Source organism: Excalfactoria chinensis, chromosome 1 (genome assembly GCF_039878825.1).
Source record: "Excalfactoria chinensis isolate bCotChi1 chromosome 1, bCotChi1.hap2, whole genome shotgun sequence".
Taxonomy (NCBI): Eukaryota; Metazoa; Chordata; class Aves; order Galliformes; family Phasianidae; genus Excalfactoria; species Excalfactoria chinensis.
Genome location: NC_092825.1, coordinates 87,628,228 through 87,646,591, shown reverse-complemented (window position 1 = coordinate 87,646,591; position 18,364 = coordinate 87,628,228). Strand labels below are relative to the sequence as shown.

The following is an 18,364-nucleotide window of genomic DNA, read 5'->3' as shown; positions in this document are numbered from 1 at the left end:
AAAGGTGTTCACATTAAGGAGAAAGAGGAATGGGTCCTATGAGAAGCTTACTTGATAGGCTTACGTGTTGCACAGAAATCACTGCAAAAACAAAGACTTCCAGAGCCAGCACAGTCTCCCAGAGGGGCCAGGAACATGGCAGCACAGCTACCGACTGCTGTTATTCCCTTTTAATAGAACACAATCCCTACTGAAACTGGATTAGCGAGTCTGCAAATTGCATTAGCCAACATGGGCCTCTGCTGGTGCAACAGGAGTAGGAGAATGGGAAATAGCATTAGACTTTGCCTGCCATTATTACTGCCGTTATTAACTTGTCACTTTACTGTAGTGTTCCTATAACAATGAATTATTGCCTGCAAACAGGCTGACATGATTGAATTACGGTGAGAGCAGCTCGACGGAAAGGAGAGGAAACGTTAACCCTTTCTGGAGGAGCCGCTGCCCCTTCTCAGGTGGGCCAAGCCTTGGTGAAGAGTGCATTTGTGACCTAAAAAGTCTCTCTCCAGGAGCTGCACGTCTTCAGGCATAGCTGGAGAATGCTGTGTGCGTCCCTTCAGGGATGGAGGAAGCTGGAAAGCCAGTGGCTCTGGGGTCCAGGACCTGCAGCTAAGCCTGGGGACAGGCCTCACAGCCTCCCTGAGAAACCACGTCTCCCTGCAGGACAGCAAGGACTCGGGGACAATTTACCTTGAAGGAATAAAAACAAACACAAATATAACCCAAATCAAAATGCCCCACAGCTCTAAAATTAGAAACCTTCCTGTCAGACCCTGAAATAAATGTGTAAGTTGTGCAGGAGAGGGGAGGGGAGGGAATAAACGGCTCCCAGCATGAGTTGTGCCTGCTGTCAGAGAACAACGTACGGCTCACTGATCACTTGTAAATTAAAGTATGGAGATAGGATCACCAGAAGATAAATTCAGAACCAAGCTACAGCCGTCAAGGATAAAGCAAGGGAAGGAAAAAAAAAGTAACACACAGGTATTTAATCAATCCTTCACCAGAAAGAATTCAAACAAAAGAGGGCCGCGTCGATTAGAGGGGAAAAAAAGTAATTAAACACAGCCAAAGGGCATGTTACAACACATATGGCAGCACCACGCACAAACTCTCATGTCAATCTGGAGTCTGGTCATTAACGGCCACAATTCCTCACCGAGTGTCAGAAAGATGCCTGAAAAGTTCTAGGTGCACCCTAGCACAGAGCTGCTCCCCTTAACTGTGGCTGCAATTCGTCTTCTTCCTGCTCACTGTGTTTTGACTTGTGCTGTTTCAGAGGCTCCCATTGAACAGCTGGCTGCTATGCACAGTGAGATGAGATGCTAGGAGTGACATGAAATGCTATTTTCTTGTCATCCGGAGAGAAAGCCCCCCAGATGGATGTTACATAGGATTATGAGGTTTTTTGTACTACCTGCGCTAGCTCTGCTAGCCCCAGCTACCAGCATACAGATACTGGGGAAGACACAACCAAAGCCATACAAGAGCTCACTCGCTCCACTCATCGTTAATTATTTCTTTTCACCAGGTTAATTTACTGCAGTGGGATCAACGCTGGCACAAGGAATGGGACAAGAGCATGCGGCCAGCTTAAGTGCCAGGGCTAAGGATCATTTCCCTCTGAGCAATCAAGTGCCAGATCAGCTCCACTTGCCTTGTGAAACCTAAACTCGTGATTCATGAGTTCATGATACTGCTGCCTCCATAATCTAATTGATGAATCCATCTACTGTGTGGAAGAACAACTGAAAGAAATGAGCCATCTGACGTTTCTCAACACATTGTCATCTTAAACTTCTTAAGGACATGGGAAGTATTACAGCAGGATAGACTACAGATCCATCATTCTCTGGACTCTGTGCTTCCCTATTATACAGGACAGGGAAAACTATAATTTTTTTTTGACAGTGTCTCCCAAATTCCTACTTAAGCAAATACAATGGCCCTGGGAGACAACTGTTATGTATACACATTAACATGAAAGACTCTAAGCCATAGATTTAGCATGTCCATAGTCTCCCATTTTGACGCAAGCAGACTGCAGCTTCAATGAACCCAGAATTTAAGCCTTCGACCATGGTTAGGACAGGCAGAAAACCAAAAATAATCAGTCTCTTAAGAACTAAAGTTCTTGAAAAACACTGCTATAAAAACTGCCCCCTATGTGTTCTGCTGACATAGGACCATCAGCTTCGCAGGTAAAATCACCACTGGAAAACGTGGCTAGCTTTGTTTTACTCTAGTTATTTCCTTTACATGGGCATTGCTAAACCACCTGACTATGCAGGTTGTTTAGCACCATCGTGCTGAAGACCAAAGTTGCTGAGAAGCCACCACCTGCAGCACAAGACACCCCACAGCCCATCAGCTAAACCAACACTCATGGAGGCTGAGAGCAGAGGATTCACAGTAATTGGGACTGGGCAACTCATATAATGGAGTCCAGCAGATGGCCTCAGGCTCCATGGAAAGAAGAGTGAAACCAGTGGCTCTCTCTGCCCAAAGGGCTGGCAGTCCCAGGACCGCCCCGATGGCTGCTTTTGAGGGCTTCAAGGACACGAGGAACGCGCAAAGCTTTAGAGCAAGGAAGTGATGAGGAACTGCTCACTGCAGAATATTACAGTCCAAGGAGATCAAACAGGAAGTCAATGAGAAGCTGAAGAGGGTGGTGGGAAGACATTCAAGACAACATCAAAGAAGTTTCACGAGTGCAGTCTGCAAACAGGCTGATGTTCTGCTTCTGTATAAGCACACTCCAAGAGGCAGTGGAAGATCACTCATGAGGTATCAGTGAGAAAGCAACACAGATTGCTCTGAAATGAAAGCGAAAAATTTCAAGTGCAAAAAGTAATTGGGAAGAGCACTAATTTGAAGAGTAGTATATTCTTCACACAGCCCACATATCCTGACGTCATCAGTTTCGTTTGAGGGCTGAAAGGCAAGGCAACCTGCAGTAAGATCAGTGGGCACACATGAAGCAGGCTGAGCACAGTTAGGATCCTGCTAAATAGAAGGATGCATTCCAGCTCCTTAACTTTGTCAAATTCATCTGAGATGCTTCACACATTTAAAATCCAGCTTCTCGGGCTATGCCCTTGGGTGTGTTTTGCAGGGAAGTCCTTGCAGTCAGCAATGTGATCATCAGGCTTACCGCAACAGTTCACAGGCAAACCTGCAGAGGAGCCAAGTACATTCCCACATCAGCGATGAGAAATCAAAGGCAAGGGCAGGTGAAATCCAGCTCTGATCCCACAAGGCCAACATCAGCATCCCTGCCACAGGACTGGGAATGTCACAGTACATCTGGCACAAACTCCTTCCCCCTGCTCACACATGTGGATGTGGCAGTCTTTCTGCGGGAGCTTCCTCGTGCAGATGTGTCCATGGGCAAAACTCCACCTCAAGTCTGTATTTACAAAGTAATGCCCTGTAGACATTCAATGGGAGGCTGGACAGGGCTCTGAGCACCTGATCTAGCTGTTCATCACAGCAGAATTAGGCTAGATAATCTTTAAAGGTCCCTTCCAACTCAAACGATTCTATGATATCAGAAGATAAGCTACCCACCACAATAGCAGCGAGAAGATTGGGCCCTCGTGGATCTGTGACAATGACAATACAGAGAGATGAGGGTGCTGGGAGCAGGTGTGGAGAAAAAGCACACCAGGGTGTCAGTCTGGGATAAGTAACTGTGCCAAAGAGGCAGCGGCAAGTCCAGATGCTCCAGGACACCCAACTCAGGGCAAATGTGCAAGGCTAAGAGGCTGCCATGAGTATAAACCCAAGGGAAAAGAGGTGGAGGAAGCAAACCCACCTGTGCCAACTGGAGGAGAAAAAAGGCTCCAGCTGGGCTGTAAATGCAGGTTTGTACAATGGCACAGCCCTGAATCATGCACCACTGAGCCCCCTCCTCCTGCTTTCTCAGCGTGCTGAAAGCTGGCAGGGAGGAGCAGCAGTGCTGAAGGAGGACAGAAGGTCTCACCTGTGGGCAGCAAGAAGGAAAGAGTGAAGCTCTAAGCACATGGGAGGCAGGAGGCTGCTCTGTACCACAGTCACGGCTGCTGACGAGCAGCCTCCTGTCCCTGCTGAGTGCCTCTTGAACTCCTCCATCACTCAAGCAAGAGCACAGCTATTTGCCAGATGGAGCAGAAGGCTCTAAAGCAGGGAAGCAGTGCTATTCTACAGAGCAAAACCACTCTGAGATCAAGCAAGCAGCAAACTTGAGATAACTTTCCAGACTCCACTTGTGCAGGGAAGTTTCCACCTCATTAACTTTCGTTGTTGAACTTCATTGTTGGATTCTGCCAGCAGCCAAAAGCACTGGGTTTTAAAGCACGCATCTTGTGGTCCACACTCATCTGAGCCTCCACTGAAGGGTCTGGGAGAGATCAGTACACCACTGGCCATCCATATAGAAAAGGCCTCTTTCCACATCCAAACACAGGAGCACTCCTCGCACATAGACATTAAGAAATCAGAAGGAAGAAATGTAGTAGTACCCAATTTTCATTTGTTAGACAAAGTCTTACAGACCTCTGCAAGTGTCTTGGCAACTGTTTGAAAAACCAGTCCTCTCCCAATGTTAAGAATGCCCATAAGGCAGTTTATTTTTCCAGATCTTCTTGTCCTCCCAGCATCCCAGTCTGTACGGCCACCACCTGCTTGGCTGCTGACCATGTCTTAGAGGGAAACATCAACAGGATGCTGATCTGCCTGTACCACAAGGTAAGGGTCCTCTTCTCTTTCCTCAGGTTTCTCCTGCTGCCAGGGGTCACCTTTAGAGGGACAGCTCTGCAACCCTCCAGGCACAGGACAGCTGGGGCAACAAAGCCTTGTCTCATCCTGATCCCAAAGAAACTGAAGGCACAACTGTTACCCACCACTCCAAGGCCAGCTGAGGAACCTTCTCCTTCCCCCTCCGTGTTAAGTTTCAACCAGATGGCTTCCTGTAAACCAAACTTTATGGAGAAGCCTCTGGAGAGAGCCTGAAAGCTAATTAATGCTCTAATGAAGAGCCTGACATCTTGTCTGCTCGATGGCTCCCTGGTCAATCAATCTGTCATAGCCCAGGTTATGAAAAAGCAGCAAGGAGCCCAGCACCCCGATTCTTATCTCTCTTCACCCCTCCTCATCCCTCCTCCCACATTCATTACAGTCAAAAAACCCAGCAGCAAGAGGACAGATTTATAGAGGTGACTGCAGCTTCTCCCTGTGTGCCAGCCTCAGGATTAGTCATGAAAGGGCCGTCGGAGGGATGACGCCAGGAGGGAGGAACGAGAAGGGCAGAAGATGAGAAAAAGACATCAACTTGCGGGCACGAGGTGGTCACGCATTTATCAGAGGCTAACTGCGTTCAGCTTGCAGTGTGGGGCCAAGAAGGGTTGTGTCGAGCTGTACATAGGGATGGGGAAAGAGCGATCCCTGCAGTGAAGCCAGCCTGCCTCCCCAGAGCCAGCTCCTGCGAAGGAGCTGTGATCAGACCCTCAGAGCTCTGCCAAATCCCCCCACGCTCGCTGCCGGGGAAAGATAAGTCAGGGAATGCACACAAGGACAATAGCAATTTAATACACCAGCACAAATCTGCTTGAGCCTTCTTGCCAAAAGAATCATACCCAGACGTCCTAGCCTGCCCAGATCACAGCACAGCCCCCACCACCTACTGTGCTGCCAGGGATTGTCTGCTGCCCTTGTCTGGGTCCCACAGACTGCACAGATGCACACTGCTTGCAAGTAGCCTGCTCCACCTCTGTAAACTTGGCAGAGGAGAACCAAGATCCATGAAGGAGCCACGAACTAAGCAAGCCTGCCAGCCCTCAGGTCCTCCTTGTACCCCGTACACCTCCTGCATCCCACTTGGGCTCCATAAGGCATCACGGGGCATGTGTTCTCCCAGTAATGTGTGAGGAACTGATAAATACAGACAACTTGCACCTGGATTCAAAAGGAACCACTTGCACAGCATCTTCCTCTAACACCACAGCATCAGGGTGTGCTCCCATGTCTGGCCCCCTCCAAGGACAGAGAGGTGAGGAACCCTCAGAGGACACCCCAACTTCAGGGGCTGAAAGACCCAGGGTCTGCAGAGCAGGAAAATAGAAGCCCCTCAAAAGGTTGCAGGTGAGAAGAGATCTTCACCCCTGCACTTGGGGCTTTGCTCCAAGCTCAGCCCACGTTCCTCTGCCTGATCTCCTGCCAGCTTTGGCTTTGGGGAAGCAGCTGGCACAAACTGAGCTGACTTATATTGTTCCTCCCCTTTTGCTGCAACATGAGCTCACCAAGACAAAAACAACAGGCAGCTTACAAGCTGGAAGGAGAGCACTGCCTTGGAAGGACATGAAACAGCCACAGGCAACCTAGCTGGTCACCTCTCTGGCCCAAAATCTTTCCCAGAACCAGCCTGTAGAAGTTACAGCCCCATACTCACTCTACAGCAGTGCAACACGCTCTCCATTGAAAACACACAGAAGCTGCCTGTAGCAGCACGTCCCTTAGACTGACACCATGGAAATCAGCCATGAAAGAGAGAAGCTTCAGGTATTATTGTTGCTGCTGGTGGACACCCAAGCACCACCAAGGGACAAACACCATGCCCTCTCATTACCTTATCTTTCTACAAGCTCTGACACATACAGATCACAACATCTACAGAGCTTCTTTCCATGCTGCCAGTCCATGTAACAGCTTCATTCCCTAAGGACCGGGAACACCACACTCGAAGGTCAACTCTAGCTGCAGATGTCACACAAGACACTTCTGCCATTCCACCTACAGACCTCTAGTTTGGAGCTGGGCTCTCGCTGCCAATACCTGCCTTATTCCCTTCCTCTGTCTGAGCTACAGGTTTTGATTCTTTCTGGGAAGAAGAAAGTACTCAAGTGTTTTAAGCTGCATTACTTCAGTGTTACCTGTTGGCCACCTGATACAGCAGCAGGTGAAATTATGTTGCAGCCATGTTAACATGCACCAATTCCCAACGGGAGCTGCCACTCCTGCAGCTGCAAACACTTCCCACTGCAACACTGCCAAGAAGAGATGGCCGAAGTGCTGAAACAGCAAACCAGCACACCAAGAGAGGCTCCAGCATCTCATCCCTTGAGAATTCGGGACTTCACAAAGCAGAGAGATTAATGAAGCAGTCGAGCAGCCACTGTTTTACCTTTCTCACCACAACACACTTCAAAGGCAGACATCTATCGATTGCCACTTCTGTACCTGGAACCTGTCAAACAGAAAGGTCACTTTGACAAATAGGGAGCAGAGGTTTTTAAGAGAAAACCAGAGTCCCAGCATTAACTTGCAGTCTGGAAAGACACGCTAGCTCAATTTGCCAAAAGGCCTCCAGAGATGTCTTCTTCATTGTATATCCCCTAACAGATCTGTAGTGGAGATAGCTCTCCCCAAACTCACTGGTATATGGGTCAAGGCAGGGGCTAGTGGCAAAGGAAAGGAGACTGGGACAAAAGTTATGTCAGATTAAGGGGACTTCTGGGGCTACAGACTTGGACTACAACTGCATTGTTAGACTGTCAATTTTGTTCAGGGTCCCAAATGACCCCTTTTGAAGAAGGGATAGAGAGAGGAGCTAAGAACAATGTCACTTGTTCTGTTAATCACTTGATGGCTACTACACCAGTAAAAGGAACTAGCTGCTGAAGCATGGTTTAAATATCCTTCTGGTCACACTGAGCTGTAACACAGAGGCTCTCTTCTACACTGTCTCACACACATACACATGCACAGAAACATGCCAGAAAGAAGCATATTCCTCCAGGGACCATCTCCAGTCGCTGCTGTTTCACAGGGAAATAAGCTAAAATGATGAACATCAGAAACATGACCTTGAGAGCAGAAAAACGTCTCACAAGGCAGGATAATCAAGACAAATAGAGAAGATTAACCTGGAGATGAGGGCAAGGGAAGAGGGAGGGAAGGAGGGAGGAAGAAAGAAGGTAGAGAACTCATGAGGGAGCGTGCAGCATCTCCTGACTTTTGCAAAGACATGCTGAGGGTTGGGGAAGGTGGAAGAGTATAAAAAAAGCCACCAAGAGAAGAAAAACAACCCTCAAGACAGAAGACAAACCCTAGGGAGGCATTCCTCTGCACAGGAACACAAGGGCAGGACTGACAGTGTTACAGAGACCTAAGCCAAGAGTCTCAAAGGTGCTAAAAGCCTCACTTTGAACAGGAACTCCAGCCCTAAGGCCGAGGCAGCAGTAAATAATTCAGCTCAGCAGGGTTTCACAGCCTTCATGGAGAACAAGGGGCACTACCCACCAAGAAGTCAGCAACAAAGCCTGCAGAAGGTTCATAATGCTATTGGCTGCACAGTTTTCTCATTGCTTTTTTGACTGCCTCTGCCAAGCCAGATCCTTGTTGCCTAGATAGTGCACGCTGCCCATGGGCACCCAAGGACTCAGTGACTTCCAGATGGACAGGGCTCAATTTCTAGCAGAGATGAAAGTCAGGCTCTTTAAACACCAGCTGCTTTTGAAGATGTCACCAACAGTACAACAGATACAGCCAGTTACTAAGAGCTGCAGCACACCCCCTGTGATAGGTGTGCACATACAGGCTGTGGTGGAAGCATCACTCTTCTTTGATCCTGTCCCTCTTTTCTCTACGAGCTCTGATGAATGGAGGAGGCATTCTGAAAGCCACCTTCATTTCAAAAGAACAGCCCGCACGCTTGACTAAGCCTCACACACTTCACCTCCCAGAAGCAAGCCTTGAGAACAGCACACGAGGAGCAAAGAAAGGACACAGTTTGCAAAGGTAGAGAAAGAGACTCCAATGTATCCACCACCAAAGAGTCCCACCAAAGTCTTTTCCAAGGGTTAGTTGCAGCCACAAGAGGGGTCCATCCTCTGGACAGATATCCTCAGCACTGTACCCATCCCATGATGTATCTCCCAGCCACTGCTCTGTGTATTCTCAGCACTTACCTGGCCGTAGGACCCTGATCTCCAGCAGGTTGGAGGTCCTGTCTGCCAGCCGAGTCCAGCTGCTGTTGTAGTTCTTCCTCCAGAGCTCAGCCACACACTGGTACTTGCCAGCCTCTGTGTCACTTGCCCGGCTGATGCTGAGGCGCACATTGTTGCTAGACTCAGCCTTCTCGATGGCAGTACGTGTCCGGAAGCCCAGGTACCTGTCACCCCACTGGACCCCACCATCACGTGTGAAGGTGACCAGGTCATGAAATTCGCTGCTGCCTGCCGGTTGGAAGCGCCACGTCACTGACACCGGCACCCAGGATGGGTAGTGTGGTTTGATGATGCACTGAAGGTCAAAGGACTCGTTGTAGGTTACCCCGGGGGTGCGGGAAATAGCTGTGACAGCAAAGCCAGCCTCTGCAAAAAGAGAGAGAAAGGGGCCTTGAAGCACAAGGCTTGATGTTGCATGAGGAACATGTGTGAGCACTTGTAGATGTCATAATTCACAGCCATCTCTTGCCAAGGGACCCTACCACCTTGTTCCCTGCTCCAGGTCTGCAGCTGGTCACTGCAGGTGAGAGAAAGGTGGGGGAAAGTGGGAAGAAACAGCTTTCTTCCACTCTTTGGAGAGGTTATAACCTGGCAGAGGTTATGGAATCCCAGGATGATGGCAATTTGGATGAGATAGATGCTGGTTACTTCTTCATAAAGCATGTTTTCCATTCTGTTCTGGATCACAGCTTTATAGTTCTATGGTTTATATAGTTATCTTCACACATGTACAACTCCAGAAGCCAGTCAACACATTTTTACTTGTCTACTCCCAGTACTTTGTTGGTTAAGGGGAGTTTCAAACCAGCAGCCTATTAACAATTTGAAAATAACAAAGATAATATATTCCCAGTTGACTGGCTTACATTTTGGGTCAGAGAATTTCCATTGCCCATTTGTTCCGAGCTGGAGAGAGAAAATACTATCTGATCTGACACTTCCACACAGCCTGTAGATACAGCAGGGACTCTGTTCCCTGCCAGCAGGTTCTCCAATAAGCCTTCACTTCCTGCAGGGCTCTGCTGGGCCTCTAGGCAGGCTTTGGTATTCCCTCTCTCTCTCACCTTGCTTGCCCTCTCCTTCCCATCAGCTGGGGACTGAAATCCCTTGCTAGGCACTTGAGAACTTCTGAAATCCAAGGGCATGATGTTCTCAACTGAAGGCACATCTCTCTTCTGGCTGTTGCTTCAGGACCACACAATACCTAGATTTATGGATTTAAACATCATCTGTGCTGGTTCAGCTAAAGAGTTTTTTACCTTGGCAGACTAGCAAGTGATTAGATCTTAACTTGAAATGTGAGTGTCACTAAACCTACTGCACTTTTTTTTTACTAGCACTTTTTGGTAGCAATAAAACTCTCTTATTCTTCCTTAGCACCTTCCATTTGAGTTTCTCGAGACACTTCAAAAGCATTAATCTGAAGAAAAAATATCAGATTTGGCAGCAGCAAAACAGTATTTGGTATTTTCGCCACTAAATCTTACTGAGCTACTTCAGCTTTGTTAGTTAGAGAATGAAGACCTTCTTAGGACTTGGCAGGACATGCTCAACAGTAAGAAATTTCTCTGGGACAAGGGGTGGAAGTAGAGAGACAACTGCCCTCCAGTCCCACCTCTTGGAACTGCTGGGCAATTTCCAGCAGCTTAAATTCTGGCACAACTAAAAGTGGTATGTTTTAAAATCTCAGCTTCATCTACACATTGTTTCACCCCCATAAACTTTCCCAAGTTGCAGAATGAGGAGAATGGCTGACACATGGATGTACAGCAGGCCAGATGCCACTGACCCCAAGACAAAGATTCTGCCAAAGCCAGCTGAGAACCTGCCTTGAGTTCTTCACAAAGTAATGTCCTTAACAGCTTTTGGATGCTTTACAGCAATGCTTTCTAGCTCTAAACAGAACAGCCTCTGAAAGAAGGTCAAAAGCAAAGGGGAGGAAAGGAGAAAAAAAGCAAGATTTTAATCAGAGTATGATATGACTTTAAAGTCTGGTCTCTCACACATTGTGCCAAAACTTAAGATTAATACTATAGAGAATAATAATAATAATAAAAAAATATTGTATCTTGACTTTTCAACAGCATGCACCAATTGTTTATAGCTCTGGCACTCTGTAAATCAGTGGCCTTGCAAAAACAGTCATCAGTTCTTCAGTCTCCTGCAGAACTCTTTGGGAATCGATCCAGGACTTGATATAGCAAGGCCTAGGCAGGACCCAAGTAATACAGTCTATGCAAAAAATCCCTAACATCCTACCTACCTCTCCCTTACACTGATGTCGTTTGCGTTTGAAACTGATGACCTCTTTGGCAGAGCGGAGTACCAGACTCAACGAGCACAGCTTCTAACCTAGCTTGGCCTCAAGCAATATTGCAGTTCTGGGCCAGCTGCTCAGGGCCTCCCAGCAGAGGCAGTGAGGACCGGTCCCAATGCGTGGCTTCTGTGGGCTTCTGATGCTGCTGGAGATGTTCATGACTTCTGGTGGGCAGGCCAACAGACACCTGTTGTTTCCTTCTCCTGATCTAGGGAGCTGAGCTGAGGTTTGCCCAGGGCACACAAAGATGGCCACATGCCACAGATGGAGCACCACCATTTCATTTCCCACAGCCCAGCTCCCAGGCTGGTGGGATGTAGGGCACCGTGTCAGCACGAATCACGGTATGGTCAATCTGTTTCCTTGGAAGGACAACAGCCAATTTGCCTTCCTCAGCCTCCCCCCGCTGTGCCCCTGCCACAGCTAGCCCTCGGATTTTGCCTTCAAACACCATAGGACACGCAGAAGTTTTGCACCAATCTATCCAGAAGCTGCAGGTGGTCAGCCAGTGCCTCCGTTTCACTAGCAATGGGGGTGGGCCAGGCTCTTAGGGGGCACAGCCCCTCCGCCCCCACGCCTTGAGTACTCACCAAGAGCAGTGATGGTCACTGGGGTGCCAGCATGCCGCTCCCCAGCTATCTGCCACTCCCCATCCAGTGTCCGCGTCCACTCAGCCACCCGGCACTCATAGTGGCCCTCGTCTGCCCTGACACTGTTGAAGATCTCCAGGGTGAAGGAGCCAGGCCGGACCTGCTCCATCTGGATGCCACCATAGCTACTGCGCTCGGCGTATAAGGGGCCGGGCTGCAGGGTGCCGTCTCGATCCAGGCGCACAATTTCACTTCGCCGGTTCTGCTTGTCCACCAGCTGCCAGGCGATGGAGAGGCGGCTTTGGGGTCCCACATTTGAGCGCACATTGCAGCCAAAGCGCAGGCTTTCCCCTTCCAAGACACTGCTGGCATTGTTGATAATCTCCAAGGAGATGCTGGTCTCTAAGGAGAGAAACGCATACACACAGGGGAGATGATACACACTTGCCACTCCTCAGTCTGCAAGAAGGACGCTGCCGGCCAGAGAGGTATTCTACCAGGTGCAGGAAACTGCCCACGCTTTTGGGTCCAGGCACGTCTTAAGCTCAAGCGTGACCACATTCAAAACCAGCTTGTGGGCAGCGAGCTGCTCCTGGTGACTTGCACACTCATAGCAGGTGTTGGCCAAAGCTGGGGAAAATCTCTGCCTATGGCTCAGGAGACATTGCCACGTTTTCTGGTCGCAGGTCCAGGCTGGGGGTCTCAGCAAAGCTTGAGGGAATTTGTGTTGCTACAACATGCAGGGCATGCAACCGGCTCTGCAAAAAGAAAAAAAAGCTTCCAACTCCCTGGGCTTTTCAGTTGGTGTCAATCTGATCAGCATCTTGCCACGTCCATTTCTGCAACACCCTTCGGGTGAAGCTGTCGCAAGCTCGCACTGCTACCAATGCTAGAGGTAGCTATCGATGTTTAGCAACATCAAAAACACTGTTAATATCCTGAGCTTCCCAGAGATGTGAGGCTTTATGGCTAGTTTTTCAGAGATACTGAGTGCTGGTTACTCCTGTTGTCTTCTGCTGGAGTTATGGACACTTAGCACCCTTGAAAAATCACCACGTTTGTTCTTAGAGCCGGTGTTTTAAGAAATCTCAGCAATTATACCTGCCTGAAATGTGGCTTTGCCTGTCAAGTGCTGTATTTTGGACAGTTGTCCAATGTGAGATTTCTAACTAGAGTAATTTTCAATGCCAACCAAATGAGACCAAATATTGGTAAGAGAGAAAATAATGAGAATTTATTTTGGAGAAGCGAGGAGAAAAAAAGCTAGAGGAAAGGGCTGCACTTCCCTATAAGCCTAAGTGAGAAGAGACAAACACTGCAGTAAATTTTCTCCCAAGCTCCTTCAGTCTGTTTGGTCAACCCCCTGGCCAGGGTAACTGGGGTAACACTTTGCCATGCCAAGGCTACCGCATTAGAGAGACCAAATCAAGACAGCTGACCTTATTTTCTTTTCCATCACATTTGCCTGATAAAGACAAAAGGCACATAGGCGAGCCTCTGGCAGATACACAGCAACCATGACAGAGCGGCATGCTGAAGAGCAAAGCAGAGCTTGAGGGGGAGGCAAATGCTAGTTTTTCCCATTGCAGGGCAAAACCCCAGTGCCCTGTACAGCAGCCAAACCACAGCCACTGAACGGTCTGCAGGAGCTCAGCAGTGCTTTGGATGGAGCAGGGACAAGCCTGCCGTTACACCTGCTGAATGCTGCAGAGCAGCTGGCTCCCTGCAGGGCAATGCAAGGGGAGAAGTGCAAGGAGCAAGTCACACACACTTTCAGCTCATGGTCAAAACTGCCAGGTTGGGGTGATTACAGAGGTGAGGAAACAGGCTCTCCACCTATGAACCAGAGCAGCACACATCTTCCTTGCTTTACTGTGCCCTTCCATAGAAAAATGCCTTACCTAGTGGGATTTCAAGCCTCCACAGCATGCAAACTCTCACTCTCCCCCTTCCCCCACTGAAGTCTAGTTTGGGCTGGACACACCGTGGCCTCACTAGCTGGCTGCCCAGCAGGGCCCTTGGCAGCGTCCTGGGAGAGGATGGCGAGCTCCCTACTTACTGAGAGGCAGGACGGTGATGGGGATGTTCTTTGGCCGTTTGCTCTCCTTGTCAATGAAGTCCCCTGTCACAGTCTTCTCCCGCTCAGTCACCCGGCAGTTGTACTTGCCGCTGTCCTCAAGGCGGAGGCGGTAGATCTTCAGTACAAAAACATTGTCGCTTTCTTTGGCTACCTTGAGCTGGCCCAGAGCCTCACGCTGGGCAAACTCGTTGTTAAGCACCGGCACAGCGTTTGGCCCCAAACTGGCAATGAGAGAGCTGTTGAAGGCCCAGGAGATGGAGAAGTAGCGGTCAGGGATGTTCTGTGCCTCCAGGATGCACCGAAACTCCACTGGCTCACCCACAATGTACATCCGCTTCTCTGTCTCCAGCCTGACGCTGAACTCCTTATCTGGGGAGAGACAGAGCAGCTCAAGTCAGCTTGGCAAAGCCAACCCAGGGAACCAGCGCACCTCATGTTCAGTGGCTGCAACTTACTTGTGACACATGCACCCACAATATGGAAAGGCCAAGTGGCTTGCTTCAGCTATGAGAGGCAGCCAAAAGTTGCAAGGCCTCCTCAGCAAAAGCGCCTTTTTCCTAGCCCTTCCTCCTCGGAGCAGCTCTGCTGTCAGGCCAGGATTCAGTGACACAGAGGGATGTGCTGTGGAGCCTGGTTCTACTTGCACCCTGCTCACCATCTCAGCTAGGGCCAAAAGGCAGGGCCTTTGGGGGATATCAGAGAGGAAAAACCACTCATCCAGGTTTTCAGATCCCCAGCAGGAACCTGTGCTGCTTGCTGTGGAAGGATTTTGACTTGCAAATTGACCTCAGGGAATACAGAAACATTTTATTTTCTGTTCTGTCGCTCCTATCTCCTCACTTCCCAAAATTCTCATTGCCTGTGCCAGTACCAAGAGCCCAAGGTATATGCTTCAGCTTCCATTTTGATCCAGACCATTGGCTGCTTAAGGCAGCAGGGTCTACCATCAAGCCTCCTTGCTGCCTCATTCTTCCCTGGATGCTATTTGTTGGCATCCTCTCTGCCCTTCACCCTGCCAGCTCCTCTCAAGCAATGTCATGTAGCACAGGAGGGAGCCTAGACTGGGGTAGCCACAGGCACCTCCAAAGGCCATGCAGAGAACCTGTCAGGATGGCCAGGCAGAAAGAGACTCCTCTCCTTGCTCCAAAACATGGCTTGAGTGGCAGGAGAAAAGGGGAGACTGTGGTAGATGATGCCACTACTTCAGGTCTCAGTGGTGCTGAGAGAAATGGGCCTACCCTGATCCTGCTTGGGTTACCAGCAGTGAGGGACCTCAGCAACCCCCTCCAGGAGCAGCTGCCGTCCATGAATGCACCCAAGTGGCTGCTGGGCTTATCTTAGGAGACCACAAACCCCATCATACACTCAACAGTGAACCACAGTGTGAGGCAGTGAAGTCCCAGACCACACATGGATTTGCAGGGCTTGCTCCACCTCCACTGTTAAGTGTGGCTCAGACCAAGGGGAGCTCCGCAGCTAGCCCTGCAGTCTCTTTTGTTTTGCCAGTAACAGCAAGCTGAAAGGGAACCTAACAACACACAGCCCTATTTTCCACCTCCTCTGCTCTCTCCCACCACCCAGCCAAGCAAGAAAAGAAGGAGGAGACACTGACCGGTGGCTTGCACGTTGACAATGGTGCCCTGAGAACGCTTGCGGGTCATGGCATACCAAGACTTGTCCGGGTCCTGGATCCACTCAGCTGCTTCACAGTAAAACTCGCCTTGGTCTGAGGGGTGGAGGTTGTAGATTGTGAGCTTTGAAGTGGTTTCTCCCACCTTGTCCAAGCGCACATCCCCTGTGGCGTGCCGTTGGGCATAGGTGCCCCCAGCCCGCAGGACGAAGTCCCGGCTGAGGGAGATGATCTCCACGGGTGCCTCTCCACCCCGCTGCCGGTACCAGGAGATGGAGACGTGGCTGTGCTGGGCTGTGCTCTTGGACACCTCACACTTCAGCTCCAGGGAATCGCGCTCCACTCTGTGCAGCGTCTGCGGGACTGCGGTCACTCGTAGGGAGTCGGGGATCACTGCAGTGAAGGAGCAGAGCGTTAGGGTGAGGGATGCTGGAACGCTGACCCAAGGAAAGGACTACAACCTGGATGCATTAAAGGAGAGGTTTCTTTTTATGCTTGTAATTAATCATGAGCAAAGCCCATCCTTCCCAACCTCCTCTTGCCCACATCTTTTAGCCACTCCAATGCCCCCATTTGCCCTTCTCCCCTTAGTCATTGTTTGGCCAAACTAAATGTATTTAGCTCCTTTAATCTTCCCTCATAAAGAAGTCAGGAGATGCAATTCCCCTCTCCTTAGTTTATATCCTTTCACATCTTAATGACCCCCTCAGGCCAAGCAAAAGGGTTTCTGCATTCAGAGGGAACTGAATCCTGCATTCAGAGAAAACTGGCTCCACTGAGGGCAGCAACTCAATTGCTGGGACGGAGACACAGCCTGGCACTAAGAAAACCACCAGCCAAGCTTCACTTTGATTAACAGGAGAAAAGGGAGAAAATGCCAGGAGCCCAGCCTGAGAGGAGCCTGGGCACAAGGAGAACTGCTGCTGCTGTGAAGTCAGTGGGTCACACAACCAGCAGGACAGGGCACAAAGCACTAATAGGAACGTGGTTGGTACGGGACAGAAAGCCCTGTCATGTCTTCTTTATGGCAGTTTCAGAGGTGGGCACATCAGTGTAAGCTGAGGCCGGGAGGCATCCCATCCCAGCAGTGTCACCTTGCTGTGCCTGCACAGATGTGGATGCAGGCTGTGAGGTCCGGAGAGAAGCGGACACATTACCAGCAGGCAGGCTTTCTCAGAAAGAAGCATCATACAGAAGAAGCAATGCGAGCCTTCCTTTCAAGTCTGCAGACAAGGCAGCACTAGTGAACCTGTCAGGGCCCACGGTTCCACCACGCACCGGGGGAATATCATTAACACATCTCAGCTCAGTTTCATTGACAACACTGGAAGATTTGACAAAATTGGTTACGCTGCCAAAAGCTGCATCTGCTTCATTCAGGCACTGCTAGAGAAAGCAATCAGTTGCCATGAACACAACCGCTGGTGTTATTTATGGCAGCAAAATCAAAGAGAGGGAAGAACAAAGCCACAAGATGGAGTAAACAAGAGGGAAATCTTTACTTGCCCAGCCCAGGCCAGTGCATTTGCTATGACCAAGTGTGCATTTCCCAAGGAATTTACTGCCCCAGCAGTGCAGGGCTGGCAGTTGGCAGCCAAACTCATCAGCTCACCGTGCTTGCACAGAAGACTTCCATTTCTCATTTCAAACCTTTCTGAATAATTTCCAGAGCAGCACAGCTCCTTTCTCTTTGCCCTCCAGCTATGGACTCTTATAACTTTTCTTAGATTGTTTAAATAAATTAAATCCGATCACCGTCATCTCTCTGGAGTCACTTTCCCACTGGGCTGCTTCGCAGGCAGAGCTCCCTACTACACCTGCCTCCCTACAGGGATGGGTGAAAGGAGTGCTCTGCCCATTCTCCTTTCCTTGAGTTGAAAGCCCTGCAAATGTCAACGAGAGGAAGCCTTTTTCCCCATGCAAAGCCCACGGTAGTGGCTGCCCACGGCTCCCATGGTGGGAAGGGAAAAGCAGAGGACCACAGCCATGCCTTGCTTGCCATCCCACTCCACAAGCTGTTTACAGACTGATTCAGGCATCGTTGTGCCTACTGGATTTCATATTTCCAGGTCACAACCTGCTGGGAGGATTAGCATCTTACACTTCATAACTATTGCAAAATGCATTCCCGGAGGAAAACCCAGCATGCAGCTCTGTCTCTCTGCTCTCCTGCCCCATGCTTCCCCCAACACACAGCCTAGGCCTTAGCCCACCCCTTGCTGCTATCAAGAGTAAGAAGGGTAAGAAACACAGCATCTCCTATTAGCCCTGAGCCACCAGTTGCTGCAGAGGGGGTGTTTGCAGCCCCCAGGTATGAAGAGCTGCTGAAATATTAGATGTCAATATTGCCACTAGAGGGTGTCAGGGACCCAGCCAGGGACGGGCCTGGAGCCCTGTTGCCAGGGGGAAGAGGAGGAAGGAGCCCAGCAGTGCTCCCCAATCCTCTCTTCCCAGGGATGCCCATGAACACCCCACTGCAGCACACAAATCCAACTCAAACACACACACCTCAATAAGGCACAAGTGAGGAGCACCCCTGAAGAAAGCAGAAGTATAGGCAGATTGGGAATGAAAATGTTTGCTTCAGGATAAAGAGCTGGCTTGCGGTCTCCAGGAGCACAGACTGGAGTTCCCTGGTTTGGACTCCCTACCCTACACTCTTCAAGCTCTCCAACACACTTTCATCCAAACTCCAAAACCAGCCCCAGTTCCTGAACTTTACCTCAAAAGGACAAAGAAAACCCTGGCTTCTCCCCTTTCCCC

At 49.7% G+C, this 18,364-nt stretch overlaps 1 protein-coding gene across 4 annotated transcripts in view; it reads right to left on the bottom strand.

The window, feature by feature from the left end:
- IGSF3 (immunoglobulin superfamily member 3) overlaps window positions 1–18,364 on the bottom strand; it is a 181,689-nt gene that overhangs the window by 118,890 nt on the left and 44,435 nt on the right. For 3 of the 4 annotated variants that reach the window (XR_011902971.1, XM_072330647.1, XM_072330655.1), the window contains exons 3-6: window positions 15,584–15,994; window positions 13,951–14,340; window positions 11,892–12,293; window positions 8,946–9,350 (exon numbers count right to left, since the gene is read on the bottom strand). Coding sequence is in view for 3 of the 4 variants with exons in the window: in XM_072330647.1 (XP_072186748.1) it covers window positions 8,946–9,350; window positions 11,892–12,293; window positions 13,951–14,340; window positions 15,584–15,994 (1,608 nt within the window). In the remaining variant the exon portion in view is untranslated. The remainder of the gene's footprint in view (window positions 1–8,945; window positions 9,351–11,891; window positions 12,294–13,950; window positions 14,341–15,583; window positions 15,995–18,364) is intronic. The other variant, XM_072330664.1, reaches the window with a different exon arrangement.